We start from the raw sequence: 15,424 nt of genomic DNA on the forward strand, positions 1-15,424 counted from the left end.
ACTCCTGCAATAAGTAAGTCACTAAGAGATGAGAAATAGCATGAAAGTCTAAAATTAGAAGCACCGAAAGCATTTGAAAACTGGAAGACTGATACATTGGGCAAAGATTATTTTTAAAAAGGATAAAAATGGAAGGCATCATGGCTCTGTCTTCCTAACCAACTGGCTGTCCTTCACTCCCTCTCCACGTTTCAGTCTGATCGACTATGTGGCAGGCGTGTGCTGTGACATGGGGCGACCACAGGGAGGAGCAAGAATCCCATCTTAAAGCCGCAGCAACAGCAGGGCCTATAAATGCACTAAGTGACTTGTGATGGAAGGATGGATGAAATGCTGGCAGTCAGAGAGGACTTTCAGGAAAAGCCACTGAGATGTGATACTCAAGCAGGGAGTGGGTCTTGGTGTTCCAGAAGGAGGGACCAGAACTAAGACACATGGTTCTGGGAAAGAGGAAGGTTCTTTGAGGAGAGTTACCCAGAGTGGCAAAAGCATCTTTTCTCCTTCAAAACAAAACCCTTAACATTTCCCCATTTTGCAATATAGTCTTAAATTATTTCCCATGACTGAATATTTCATAAGAAGACATATTATCACTTAGCCATTTCCCTGCCCCGCACACAAACACACACACACGGATTGTAAAATCAAACCTAATTTTAAAAATGACTGCAAACACAGTTCCAATGACATCATGCATGGACTCTTTCCTCTCCTTTAAAGTTGTTTTCTTAGGATTAACTCCCAGAGGTGATGTTATTGTAAGTGTCAAAGGGCAGGAACTCTTCAATAAGTCTTTTGCATTGTCATCAGAATAAAGGTACAACTGCTTCACAACAGACATGGTGAGTATAAATGCATTAATTGTTTATGCTAGTTTAATACATTAAAGAATCCTTATTTTAATTTATATTTCTTTAACAACGAGGTTAAACATTTTTTTCTAGGCCGACTTCCTCTGATTTTTTTCATGTCGCCTGCCACTTACTGGTAAAGAAATTCTCTTTGTGATGTGTATTAATATATCCTGTCAATAGCTAATTAACAACAAATCGTTTTTCTCATCTATTTTCTTTGACTCTTATTTGTGTCCATATAGTAATTTCAATTTTTTATATAGGTCAATCTAATGTTTACTTTTCAATTCTTTCCATTTCTCTAAAGCTTAAAATAGTTAAAATACGCAATAACTCTTCACCATTATGTTAGAATCACTTGTTGAGTCATCTGTATTGTAAAAGTATCAAAAGCAGAACCATGAGTTATTTCAAACTAAGATTCTTACTCCATTTTTAGAATGTAAGGAAAGAGGAAGTCATGTAACTGTCATGTTGATTACCACGCCTTAATCCCATTTAATACAGCTGGCCTGACCTAAAGAAGAGAGCAGGCAGTGTATGTGATGCCGCCACAAGCACACTCACCGATATCCTGTCTTGGAACTCTGCTGTGGGTACAATGGGAATAGTTCCACCATGCTTTCCAAATTTCCTTTCCAAACTCTCTTGAACAGACACTATAAAAAGCCAAGAGATGAAGATACGATATTGCTAGTAGAAAAAAAATGAAGTAGAAACAAAAGTAGTCTCAAACTATATCCACAGCCCCAAACACTAATGACATAAAACCTTCAACACTAATAACATAAAAGGGTTACTCACTTAAATCTCAGTTAAAAGGAGTAAAGCACTTTGCCAAATTCCTATATAAATGTGAATTTAGGTCACTGCTCTGTTTCCATAACACCCATTAGCAGGGATTTTCCTTGGCTCTTTTAAAAAGAAAATGCTGAGGGAAAAAGGAATGGAAATCGATGGAACACTTCACCCAGATTCTCAGAGTAGGCTCAGTAAAGCTCAGCTGGAGGTCTTGGTCTTATTTCAGCTTGAGGGAAAATTCTAGTGTCAACTCTGGAGCCTATTCTAGTCAAAGACAAAACAGTATTCTCATCAGAAGACTCAAAAAATTCTTGACAATAGATAGGGCTTTACCAAAAGCAACCTGAGACAGAAATGGATGAGTATCAACAGGAGCTCCTGGTTTAAAATGATACTCTTTATACTATTAACTTACAGATTAGGTTCTGGGAACCAGAACATACTCGCAGAATAAACGTTGGAATATAAATATATTCCAGAGAGTTAATATAGTGAATACCTATAAAGAAATTGTATATTTTTGGTCTAAGACTCATGAGTCAGAAGAGTTTTCTGTTCTGAGACTAAACAAAAAGGAAATTAGCCCTTTTATTAAATGCAGGCTTTCCCCAACCTTTTAGATGGCCCAAAAGATTACTTTTGCAGGACAGGATAATCAGAGCTTACTGAGCAAGTGGTAGTTAGAATCCCTTTCATATTTGAAGGTCAAACGGCCATAGCTGACATGATTTAGATTCTTCAGCCACTCAAAGTAAGACACTGTCACTCCTCCAGCATTCAAGTAGAGATCCTATACACAAAAAAATGAGATGATGGTCTTAATAAAAGCTTACAATGAACGTGAGCTCATTGTTTAACATCATAGTTAATATCAAAGCAGATTAAGCTTCAAGCTTCCCAAATACATCTTAGATAGTATCAGAAATTTTACACTTAAACCCCCTTCCCAATACATCTGAGGCTTTCTCCCTTTGGAAAAAAAATAATTTATTGGTTTATTAATCAGCAAGTATTTGATCAGAGGTTTTAGAGCCTCTTCTCCACCTAAAAAAATCTGACAAAATTGCCTGCCCACTAACCACTGGTTTGGATGGTCCAAGGGTGTCTTGCCAGAAGATTCGTGTTCACTCTCCCACTACATAGAGGCAGTCTATTTCAGTTAACCTGAATTTAAGTGCTTTCAGCAAAAGCAGTTCTTCAAAATGCATCACGAGTCCACACTAACTTCTAATTTCCAATGACCTTTTGGTACAGACCCCATGCTTAACCACTGAAAAACTTAAGCACATGTTACTCATACTAGCTTTCTGAGTAAGACAGCAAGGGACATTTGCAAGTTAGAGTAGTACTTCTAGCACATTATACATTTATATAACTGGATTTAAGAAGTCTAAGTACATACTCAAGAAAGAGCCTGAAGTTGGAAGAAAATGTTCAGGTCCAGTATAAGACAGGCTTATTATATTAACCACACTTCTACTTTATTTTCTTAAAAGCAAAATAAAGGGACTTCCCTGGTGGTCCAGTGGTAGAGAATCTGTCCTGCAATGCAGGGCACGTGGGTTTGATCCCTAGTCAGGGAACTAAGATCCCACATGCTGCGAGGCAACTAAGCCCACACACCACAACTACTGAGCCCGAGCGCCTCAACTAGAGAGCCTGCGTGCAGCAAACTACAGAGTCCACACGCTCTGGAGCCCGCGTGCCACAACTACAGTGCCCACACGCCCTGGAGCCTGCGTGCCACAACTAGAGAGAAGCTTGCGAGCCACAGCCAAGAGCCTGTGCGCTGCAACAAAAAGATCCCTCGTCCCACAGCTAAGACCTGATGCAGCCAGAAATAAATAAATGTAGATAAATAAATAAATAAAATTTTAAAACAAAATAAAGACGAAGAATTCATTACTAAGGCTTGGGAAACTAACAATCCTCCTCTCCCCTCAGTTCCTTGCAAAAGACAATTATGATTCCAAGTACATATAAAATCTGGTAAACGTAGATTACTTACTGGAATAACCATGATGTTCCTCTCTAGGAAAATCTTATCAGCTTCTGGAGTTGTCGGTCCATTGGCACCTTCAGCAATGATCTGCAAGAAAGTCACGAACATAGAGAAATGCCAATAACACCGTCAAATCCCCTCCAGCCGAGCTCAAGAGATGTGTGGGGGACGGTGCTGTGGGAGAGAAGCAAAATCCCACTTTGAATTGTATGCTTGGGGACTTGTATGGCCAAAAAGTTTATTTGGGTTTTTCCATAAGATGGTAACGAACCCGAACGAACATTTTGGCCAACCCAATACATCCCAATAAAGCTGTTTTCTTTTTTTTAAAAAAGAGGAAACCCATTAGAGCTTTTCTATGACTCTCAGTGTCACTCCACATTGGTAAGGTTGAATCCATCATGCTGTCACCTTGGCTTTGACTCTGGGTGCATTGGACTTGGTCAGCTGCTTCTCACTGGCAGCAGGGATCAATATGTCACAGTCAGCCTCCAAGATGCTCCCTTCATAGATCTTTGCTTTGGGGAAGCCCAGGATTGTTCCATGTTGCTATAATTGATTGAAAATCAGAATTAATGGTTGCAACAGAGTTTAAATGTTTATGTTTAGTGCCTATGATATGAAGACTCATTTAGTAGGAGGTCTTTGAGTTACATTAAAAAAAATAAGCAAACAAAATGAAAAGACAACCCACAGAATGGGAGAAAATACTTGTAAATGAAGCAACCAACAAGGGATCAATCTCCAAAATATACAAGCAGCTCATGCAGCTCAAGATCAAAAAAACAAACAACCCAATCCAAAAATGGGTGGAAGATCCAAATAGACATTTCTCCAAAGAAGACAGACAGATGGCCAAGAGGCACATGAAAAGACCCTCAGCATCACTAATAATTAGAAAAATGCAAATCAAAACTACGACGAGGTATCACCTCACACCGGTCAGAATGGCCATCATCAAGAAATCTACAGACAATAAATGCTGGAGAGGGTGTGGAGAAGAGGGAACCCTCTTGCACTGTTGGTGGGAATGTAAATTGGTACAGCCACTATGGAGAACACTATGGAGGTTCCTTAAAAAACTAAAAATAGAGCTACCATATGATCCAGCAATCCCACTACTGGACATATATCTGGAGAAAACCATAATTCGAAAAGCCACAGGTACCCCAATGTTCACTGCAGCACTATTTACAATAGCCATGACATGGAAGCAACCTAAGTGTCCATCAACAGATGAATGGATAAAGAAGATGTGGTACGTATATATGATGGAATATTAATTACTCAGCCATAAAAAAGAATGAAATAATGCCATTTGCAGCAACATAGATGCAACTAGAGATTATCATACTAAGTGAAGTAAGTCAAAAAGAGAAAGGCAAATATCATATGATATCATGTATATGTGGAATCTAAAATATGGCAGTCTAAAAAGGATGAAATAATGCCATATGCAGAGACCTGGATGGACCTAGAGATTGTCATACTGAGTGAAGTCAGACAGAGAAAGACAAACATCATGATATTGCGTATATGTGGAATCTAAAAATGGTACAAATGAACCTATTTACAAAACAGAAATAGAGTCACAGATGTAGAAAACAAACTTATGGTTACCGGGCGGGGGGAAGGTGGGGAGGGATAAATTGGGAGCTTGGGATTGACACATATACAGTACTCTATATAAAACAAATAACTAATAAGGACCTACTATATAGCACAGGGAACTCTACTCAATACTCTGTTATCACCTGTATAGGAATAGAATCTAAAAAAGAATGGATATATGTATAACCGATTCACTTCGCTGTACAGCAGAAACTAACACAACACCGCAAATCAACTATACTCCGATAAAAATTAATTTTAAAAAACAATGCGAACAGATTTCAATAATACTTATTTCAACTTTACAACATTCAGGTGGTCAAACTGTTCAGATATTACATTAACATACCAATTTGAAGTCTTCCAGTTCCTTTGGGTCAATACCATCTGGATTCCATATGCTCCCATCAGATTCACCAACACCAACACATTTAGCACCAAAACGATGTAAGTATCTCATAGAGTGCAGGCCCACATTACCAAATCCCTGTGAAGTACAGTTGTACATGAAACAAAAACCAAAGTCCTAGCATAGGTGATAAATGTCATATTCTGACCAATACAATTCTGTTGGTTTAGAAGTAATTCTCAAAATCCTTCTGAAAGAAGAAACAATGTCTCTCTTCAACAATAAATTTGCTTTGGAATGTGGAACCCAACCCTTTGTTCTCTGTGATAATGAGTCCTGAGGACATTCAGTGACATGCAGCCTTGCTGGCCTATAAAGAAACGGCAGTGATGTCAACGATGCTATCTAGGACCTCAGTTCCTGATGACCAGGTGTCCTATGGTCGTGAAAAGATAAGTCAGTAATTGGGAGGGGTATGGGTTTTATTTTAAAGTAGGATTCAACTTAATTTTGATGCCTCTAAGTAAACTAATCAATCACCACACTAAAGTTGAAATTTGGATCATTGTGTAAACCCTTCTGTATACACATAATAGTTTAAGAGATGTCCCCTTCTGGATACAATTGCAATTTAAATATCAAACAAAAGTTGATGATAGTTTCATATGTTTCTGAGAGATACTTGGTTTAGTCACATGAATCTTACCAAGGTTCAAAAAATAAAGGATGTATTACTCTGCATATGTCCATTTTAAAACTTAAGAGATCCAAAGAATCAAATTTTAAAAACTGCAAATCTAGGGGCTCCGATCGAGGAGGAGTACAAGGATGTGCAACTCACCTCTTCCCAGAAATACATCAAAAATACATCTACAAGTGGAACAATTCTCACAGAATACCTACTGAACACTAGACCTCAAACACCTGAAAGGACAAGAAAGATCCCCATATAATCAGGTAGGACAAAATGGAAAAAAAAAGAAAAAAGCAACTGGGATGGGACCTGTGCCCCTGGAAGGCAGCTATAAAAGAGGAAAGGTTCCCACACTCTGGGAAGCCCCATCACTGGTCGGAAGATCAGAAAGGGAGCTTCAGAGGCTCAGAGGAGAGAGCAACAACTGGTTTGTGGAAGCTTGGGATTAGCAGATGCAAACTATTATATATAAGATGGATAAGCGACAAGGTCCTACTGTATAGCACAGGGAACTATATTATAACTGAATCACTTTGCTGTACAGCAGAAATTAACACATTACAAATCTCCAATAAAATTTTAAAAAATGCAAATCTTAAAACACTGAAAAAATTATTATTATATGTATATCAGTTATTCTTTAAGAAAGCAAACATTTTTACCTGAACAACAAATGTTTTATCTCCAAATCCTGGTGTCATTCCTAAAATACTCATGTAAGAAGCTTCATTGATGAAGTTTTCAATCCCATGGAAAACTCCCCGACCAGTAGCAGAGATCCGTCCATGGATTCCACCCTGACTGATGGGCTTACCGGTAACGCAGGCATGGGCATTAATATCCTGCAAAAGAAGGGCAAAACTTAAAAGATGAAATATCGACATCAATTTCTATGAGGACCAACATAAAGAAGCGTTAAAGTGCAAACACATTCTCATTTAACTAATACGCTCATTAGAAGTGTGTGTGTGTTTAAGGTATATGTTCATCAATAGGGCTAAGTCTCACCTTTTCAAATTTCTGTTACTAGAAAATATGTAATAAAGTAGACCATTTTCTGATGGGAGAAACAGGGTTTTTAGGAATTAAACATCAAGGAAATACAAACAGCAGGATCACACAAGTAGAGATAGTTCAGCTTAAAACTATTATTCCTTCACCAAATGCTTCAGCCCTACTAAGAAAGGGTATACATGTCACCTGGAATTGTCTTAAAAGTTATAAGACTTGAGCACGTCGCCAAAACAGAACCTAAGATAGGAAGAGCCACTACAGTGTTCATGGATGGGAAGACTCAACGCTGTAAAATTTTTCTTCTGCCAAACTAATCTAGAAATTCAATTAAGTGTCACTTTTAAAAAAGAACTTTAAAAGATAACTCAAGTTCACCTAAGAGTGGATTAACAAAAGTATTCAAGAAATAAAAAAGAAAGAAAAAATAACTAAGCTTTGCAGGGCAACTGGAATACCTATCAAGATAAAAAGCCATTAATCCAGAAATTCTAATTCCATACTATATATACAATTGTATATATACAAAAAATTGTGTATATATAGTATGGTATTACTGGAGTTAAAAAAAAGGGGTACACGTGGGTGAGACACAGAGGCCAATGCCCATGTGTCAGTAGAGCACCTCCTGTAGTAGCTGTTAGCTCTAAGAAGCCGAGTAAGTAAAGGAGAGTAAGTCTTCTCCTTTCTGGACTCTCTGTATTGACAGTATGCATGTATTCTGGTTCAGAAACAAGAATAATTAGAAGAAAGAAAGGGGCTTGGGAGGGCCTCCCTTCCAAGGGATAAACTGGAAGCAACCAGTTTAGCATATACTATAAACTGTAGCAACCAGAACAGTGCATAATAGACAAATCTGTTGTCTTCTGTGGGATAGGAGAAACTAGAGACAGTCTTATTGTATACAGGAAATGAATATTACATACAGGAAGCATTTTAAGTCAGTGGCTAAAGTATGGACTATTTAATAAATTTGTTGAGGCAATTTGCTGCCCATGTGATGTGAAACAAGATAAGTGCCGTACTTCATATCATATTCCCTACCCCTCAACGTATGTTCTAGCTGGATAAGTTAAAAAGTGACTGTTTAAATAAGAACTTTTAGAATTGTATTAGCTGTATCATTACCAACAAAAAGAACAAAAGTAAAAAAAAACAAAACAGTCTAGTAAAGTGATTTATGGAATTAGTAGTTTTCCCACGGTTTTCCTTCATGAATAGTTAATGCTTATGAATACAGAATTGCAAACCAAGTTAAGTGCCAAATGCTCTTGAACAGAGAAAATGCAAATGCTGGAGCGGACAGCAATCCTGTCAGAGGTCAGGCACGGTGCCGGTTGGCTGGCTGGCTGCGAGACGCCCAGCATACCTAATTGTTTTGGAAGCCTGGGCCCCGGTAGAGAACTTGCTTGCTCTCCAGCACCCACACTTCTGGGCGAGGCTAGGCAAAAGAAGCTGCGTGTTCAGGTATACGTCTGAAAACAAGAAACAAAACCTGTGGCTTCTTACCTTAGGCTCTGATTTTGTATTTCCTATCACTTTAAGGAGGACAGTCTTTTACCAGTGTTTAGTCCAAGGTTTAGTTGGCAGGGCCTCACAAAACTTTCTTTTGTCACCTTTGGGAGAGAGCTACGAATAACAATGTACTGCCCACTGTTTTGTACTATTCAATCTAATGCCTTGCTTAAAAAGAATGAAAGACCATAACCAGAGCTCATTTAACATAAGAAGGTGACATGGAAGAGCAGCATTTTGGAAATGGCAGTCAAAACCAAACTTCTTTGAAGTGTCTCATACTGCTCCTGTTTTATTTCAGGGGATCTGTGGCATTTACCTGGTTCAGTGTTTATAAATATTTATTTTTTATGCTTACTGAGGGCCAGTTATAATTATACTATCATTCACTTAATCCTCATGACTGTCTCAGGAACTAGGTGCTATTATTATTGTCATTTTACATATAAGGAAAGTGAGGCACAGAGAGCTTAAGGCACTTGCCCCAGGTCACAGAGCTGGTATGTGAAGGAGCCACTCCCAGAATCCAGGGTGTCTGAGTGTGCTCCCAACTACACACTACATCACCCCCCAGGAAATGAGACAAGCCTAAATTCCTCCATTAGATGCCCCCTTCCTTCCTTTCAGAGGAAACAATATTCCCCCTCTTCTAAGGCTGATCTTTCCACTAGGCCCTTAAAACATGAATCTGTGGCCCACACCAATCAACATGCCAAGAACAACAAAAACCTTTCTCTTAGACAACAGGCACCTTTCAAGCTGTCTCCTCTCTAGTGCCATTTTTCTTAAGTGAGGGCTACTCTTCATGCCCTACTTCCCTCTCAACACGCCCTTGCAGTCTGGCTCCAACCTCACTATTCCAATCTAGTTGCTGAATTGCTTTCTTCTCAGAACCACCCCCTCAGAACATCCACAACGCGAAGCTCTTGGCACTTCTCATTCTTTTCTAACTAATTGTTCCTCCCCTCCACCCCCCAATCACTCTTCCATCTGTCCATTCCTCTCCAACTCTATGGCAGGCCAATATCATCTCTTTTGGACTCCTGTGTAGTCTCCTGTCCCCAACAATCCCATTCTCTGCTGCACACAGAGTGAAGCTTACTGTGTCACACACCTGCTTACAATTAGCACTTCACTGGCTTCCCTCTGTTTTCAGGACAAAGACCAAAGTCCTTGCTGTCACCTACAAGGTAGGAATCTGGTCCAACTCTCCTCTGCTGGCCTCTCTCATGCCCTCTCTACTCTGGCCACCATAGTGTTCCCTCAGCCTCTCAGGTTCACCTCTTTTCACATCAGGGCCTTTACCCAGGTGCTTCCTTCTGCTTCCAACCCTTGGCCAGTGCCACTTCCCCTGGTTGATGTGTACTCATCTTTCAGAGTGCAGACCAGAAGGTTACATCTCAAGTAGGCTTTTCTGATCCTACTCCAGAGACGTGGTCAGGTCCCCAGTACTCTTCATAGCATCAAAACGTTCCCTTCCCGGGCTTCCCTGGTGGCGCAGTGGTTGAGAGTCTGCCTGCCGATGCAGGGGACACGGGTTCGTGCCCCGGTCCGGGAGGATCTCACATGCCGCGGAGCGGCTGGGCCCGTGAGCCATGGCCGCTGAGCCTGTGCTCCGCAACGGGAGAGGCCACAACAGTGAGAGGCCCGTGTACCGCAAAAAAAAAAAACCCCATACTCTGGCCACCATAGTGTTCCCTCAGCCTCTCAGGTTCACCTCTTTTCACATCAGGGCCTTTACCCAGGTGCTTCCTTCTGCTTCCAACCCTTGGCCAGTGCCACTTCCCCTGGTTGATGTGTACTCATCTTTCAGAGTGCAGACCAGAAGGTTACATCTCAAGTAGGCTTTTCTGATCCTACTCCAGAGACGTGGTCAGGTCCCCAGTACTCTTCATAGCATCAAAACGTTCCCTTCCCGGGCTTCCCTGGTGGCGCAGTGGTTGAGAGTCTGCCTGCCGATGCAGGGGACACGGGTTCGTGCCCCGGTCCGGGAGGATCTCACATGCCGCGGAGCGGCTGGGCCCGTGAGCCATGGCCGCTGAGCCTGTGCTCCGCAACGGGAGAGGCCACAACAGTGAGAGGCCCGTGTACCGCAAAAAAAAAAAACCACCACCAACAAAAAACTTTTCCTTCTAGCCTTTACCCCAATTGTATTGAACTCCTTGCTGTACTTTAAGCCTCCTGTGTAGTAAGTGCTCTCTCTATATTTTTAAAGTAAATTGTGAGCAGTTAGGGTAGGGGGTCCCTGGAGGAAGAGAACCAGCAGGCATGGCTTTCTTGACATGAGAAGCCATTTTGTGATCTAAGCCATTTTGTTATCAAAGTCTGTCTACAATGCTTGGACTTGAACAGGTCTCAATAATTAATGCTCTTAAGGGAACAAAAGAATGTTATCAAGCAAGAGAAGTAACAGTAGCCAAGGTAATTTATCAGTTGTGAAGACTCCCAGTTCTGTTTCAACGGTAAAGAGGAGCCTGAAGTGCTCAACCACCAGATCAACTGGAACCTAAGCGATGACGATGTTGACCTTTTCTCATCTTAGTGACTTAACTAAAGCTTGGACTCTGCCAACCGCCCAAGTCCCTTCATGAATATGTAGGTACCCTTAACTTAAAACTTCCCCAATTTTGCTGTTCAGGGAGACACTGCTTTGGGAGAGATCCCAGTGTTCTCCCTACTTGCTGCGAGTGATAAATCCTTCTACCCATCTTTGGCTTGGTTGTGTCTTTTGGCTCGACACCCACCAAGAGATGAACCCAGTTTTTGGGTAACAAAATGTCTTTTCAACTCACTTTCTCTTCCTACTCCTTAAGTGTTTTTCAAGGTTCCATCCCTTTCAAGGACGAAGTTAGTTGTTCTTCTTGTGTTCTGTATTAATAGCACTACTTCTGCTCAGTCCCCAGACTCTAAGTCCTCCTGGTTCTTTCTGACTCAATCCTGTCCTTTTCTTTGGTCCCACAGATGCAACCCAGTCCTGCTGAGTCTACCTCTGTCATGAGCCAATGCTTCTCCTCAGCCCTATCGCTCCCGGCTGTGAAGACAGACACTGACACTGTGGAGGCCATCTCTTTGCTCCAGCCTAACACTGCTGCCGCCCCCTCTCCCCTAAGGAAGGGTCAGCATCAAAGGCTCCCCCGCTGACTAGCAAGTAAAATAAAAACACTGGGACTTGAGTATTTTTCTACTCTTCCACTTACTTCATCATTCTCTTACTACCTTTCTAAATGTGCCTTATCTTCAGACAATCTGAGCTCTACAGTTTCCCCTCCTATCCTCCAAATCTCCATGTTTAAATTCTATCCATTTTCAATGTCCAGCCCTGACCAAATACCTCTTCCAGGAAGCCTGCTTTTAGAAACTCTGCACCCTGCTATTACACTATCTCCATACCTTATCTGCTTAATGTGTTTAGTTCCTTTGAGGGAAAAGCCCGAATTGAATGCTTCCTTATTTCCCTTTAACTGTCTTGTAATGTATCCTGCCCTGGGAGGTGATCTTTGAGGGCCCATCCCAGGGGTCAGGATAGGGTTGCATATGAGTAAAAGCTCAATCCAAGTTCACTGCATTTATGATATAAGATAGACAGAAGTAATATATAAAATCATATGATTAAAGGAGAGGAGAAAAACCCAGTGAATTCTCCCCTTATACATATCATCATTTGAACTGTTATTTCTGGTAGATAGCAAATGAAGCCCTCAGAGCTGTGGTGGGTACTCACATAGTGCCCTATGGTGCTAGCATAGGTGTCAGCAATCCAGGACATCTCCCGCTCACCTGTGCTCATGTCTGGGGCAGGCACATCAATGCCAGGACCTGGGGGCACAGGGAAAGGGCATTGCACCAATTTTTAAGATAAATGCATCTCAAACACATGGATCCTTGCAATTCTCTATAATAACAAAGCTACCATGGCTAGAAAACTTTAGATTTCATCTAGGTTACTAATTCAAGACATAGAAATACTTACTAAATGTTTCATTACAAAATTTACAGATACACAGTGTTACATGATAACTTCTCCCACTGGTGTTCACTTGCTGTGTGAAATTAGCTATGCACGACTGATAAGCCACTCAACAGATTTCTGAATGTTGCAAGCATAGGCAAATCAGTTTAGCCTCTCTTGACCTCAGTTCCTTAAACTGTATTTAGAAATAAGAGTATCGTAAGGAGGGTTGTTATGGTTAGAAAGTTTATGAGACAGCACAGTGACATACTTGCTTACTGGGCGTGTAAGCCCTCCTCACCAAGTAGAAAAAGGGAAAAGACACACTGCTGAAGTATGATGTTAAGCCCCGTAATACTTTTACCCGTGACATAATGCTGCTTTGACCTATTACTCAAAGCTTACTCTGTACAGAAAGTTTTAGGCCTTGACTTTCAGTTCCTCAGATCAGCAAATAAAAAGTTTGAGGATAACAAGAAGCTAGCTCACAGGCAGCAACAAGTGCCAATGACAGCACTAATGCTGATGTCCAGTGAGATCTCAGATGGAAGTGTATTAAATGGTGCCCACTCAAATCTGTAAAGGCAGGAATACATAGAAATATACCCATCAAAACAGTAAGAATACAATACAAAACAACCTAATTATTTAATGGGTCATCTATACAATGAAATACTATGCAGCCATTACAAAGAATGATGTACATCCATGTAAATGACTAGGGATCATCACCAAAACACACATGTGGTGAAAAAAAGCAGGTTTCATATAGCATGTGTAAGTTCCCATTCATATAAAATTCTCTTTATATATACTGATGTATAATAACTATACATATTTCCATGTGTATATATGTATGCAGAGGTTTAGAAAGACATGCACAAACTTTTTCACTATGTTTAGACTTCAGCATTGTTTATAACTTTCTATATTGTTTTAATTGTAAAATACAAACTCGTTATCTTTATAAAAAGAAAAACACAACTTTTAAATGATTAAACTACTGTCTCCCAAATTAAGTTCTTTCTAAGAGGTATACTTGAGTTCTTCCTATAATTATTACTTAAAATCAACAGAATAAGGTCCATTCTAATATTCTTCTACATTTTAGGGGCCCAGGCCCTACATATGTACTTCTTGATACAAGTTGTGATGTGACGATACAGGATTGGTGTAAGACAACTTTGAAATGGTCAAAGTTTTGTTTTTTACACTCTTGCTCCCCATTCCGTACCCAACTTGTAACTCTCCTATGTCCTGGTACTCTTTTCCTTAGGCGTCTTACAAATATCAAGAAGTCTAACTTCCCCCAATCCACCCTCACCCCATCCTCTGACAAAAGGGCTCTACTGCTCCACTGGCCACAATTCCCATTCCTTTACAGTGACACACCTCAACTGGAGGGTAATACAAGTATATTTAATCATATCGCTTTTCTCCTAAGGTATAAATGACAGATTGCTCCCACATCTCTTTAGAGGTATCTACAAAAGTATTTATGCTTGTTTTCAGCAATACCAAGTGTTAAATAAGCTTGTTGCCTCAAATAACAATTCTATTTGGAGAAGGGCAAGTTTGAGGTATGTAGTTTGTAAATCAAAAACGTATAATGATAAATTGTTTTTCAAAAACAATTATTAGTCTAGATATGCTGAAGTCAGATAGCTCCCCCTACCCAAAGCAAAATCGCAAAATATTATTAGGCTTGTGAGTTTTCTACTCCATACAAAATCAATGTATAGGGATGTACAGATTACAAGCAATTCCTGGATTACAGGTAAATTCTCAAATACCTACAGGTGTGAAAGTCCATCCTTTTAAAAACAGGTTAACTACCCTTAGGAAAGTTAAAATGCTATCACTCAATCCCGAAACAGTATAAATAAGATAAAAAATTGGCTGAAAAAAGCAACTGCTTTCACAGAACATGAATGTAGGGGTAAAGCTGAAAGGGTAATTTTGGTGCATAGAGATATAGTGGATGAAAAGGGAATTTCACAGTTTACAAAGGTGGTATCAAAACTCACATAACAGAATTAACATCCTTGCACAAACTAAAAAAGAAGAGAGAAAGAAAAAGGAAGGACCACTTCTCAACTCATTCTATGAGGCTAGTATTATCCTGCTATCAAACACTTCTTAAGAAAAGAATACGGCAGACTAATATCTCTTAGAACAGTATCAGAATGAATAAAATACTTATGAATAAACTTAACGAAAGTAATGTGAGACCTGTACACACAAGCCACAACTACTGAAGCCCGCGTACCGAAACCAAGAGCAGCCCCCGCTCGCCGCAACTAGAGAAAGCCCGCGCGCAGCAATGAAGACCCAACACAGCCAAAAATATATAAATAAAAAACCCCAAATAAATAAATAAATAAAATGTATGTTTAAAAACAAAAACAAATGGAAAGACATTCAGTGTTCATGGACTAGTTTAAAGTGGAAAATAGAATAAGGTATGAATGTTCTCCCTTGGATGAAAAGTGGCATGGGAAGAGGGGGAAGTGGGGTGGTGGTGGTGGGATGAATTGGGAGATTGGGATTGACATATATACACTAATATGTATGAAATAAATAACAAGAACTTGCCGTATAAAAAAATAAATTAATTAAATTAAATTAGAAAAAAAAA

The 15,424-nt window shown here is 40.0% G+C and overlaps 1 protein-coding gene across 1 annotated transcript in view; it reads right to left on the minus strand.

Moving 5' to 3' along the window:
- Window positions 1–15,424, minus strand: part of GLUD1 (glutamate dehydrogenase 1) — a 41,083-nt gene that overhangs the window by 5,372 nt on the left and 20,287 nt on the right. The window contains exons 6-12 of the mRNA XM_024731425.1: window positions 12,559–12,653; window positions 6,974–7,153; window positions 5,618–5,755; window positions 4,069–4,206; window positions 3,664–3,744; window positions 2,322–2,445; window positions 1,422–1,513 (exon numbers count right to left, since the gene is read on the minus strand). Of these exons, the coding sequence (XP_024587193.1) occupies window positions 1,422–1,513; window positions 2,322–2,445; window positions 3,664–3,744; window positions 4,069–4,206; window positions 5,618–5,755; window positions 6,974–7,153; window positions 12,559–12,653 (848 nt within the window). The remainder of the gene's footprint in view (window positions 1–1,421; window positions 1,514–2,321; window positions 2,446–3,663; window positions 3,745–4,068; window positions 4,207–5,617; window positions 5,756–6,973; window positions 7,154–12,558; window positions 12,654–15,424) is intronic.

This window comes from Neophocaena asiaeorientalis, unplaced genomic scaffold, assembly GCF_003031525.2.
Source record: "Neophocaena asiaeorientalis asiaeorientalis breed wild unplaced genomic scaffold, Neophocaena_asiaeorientalis_V1.1 scaffold714, whole genome shotgun sequence".
NCBI classification, from domain to species: Eukaryota; Metazoa; Chordata; class Mammalia; order Artiodactyla; family Phocoenidae; genus Neophocaena; species Neophocaena asiaeorientalis.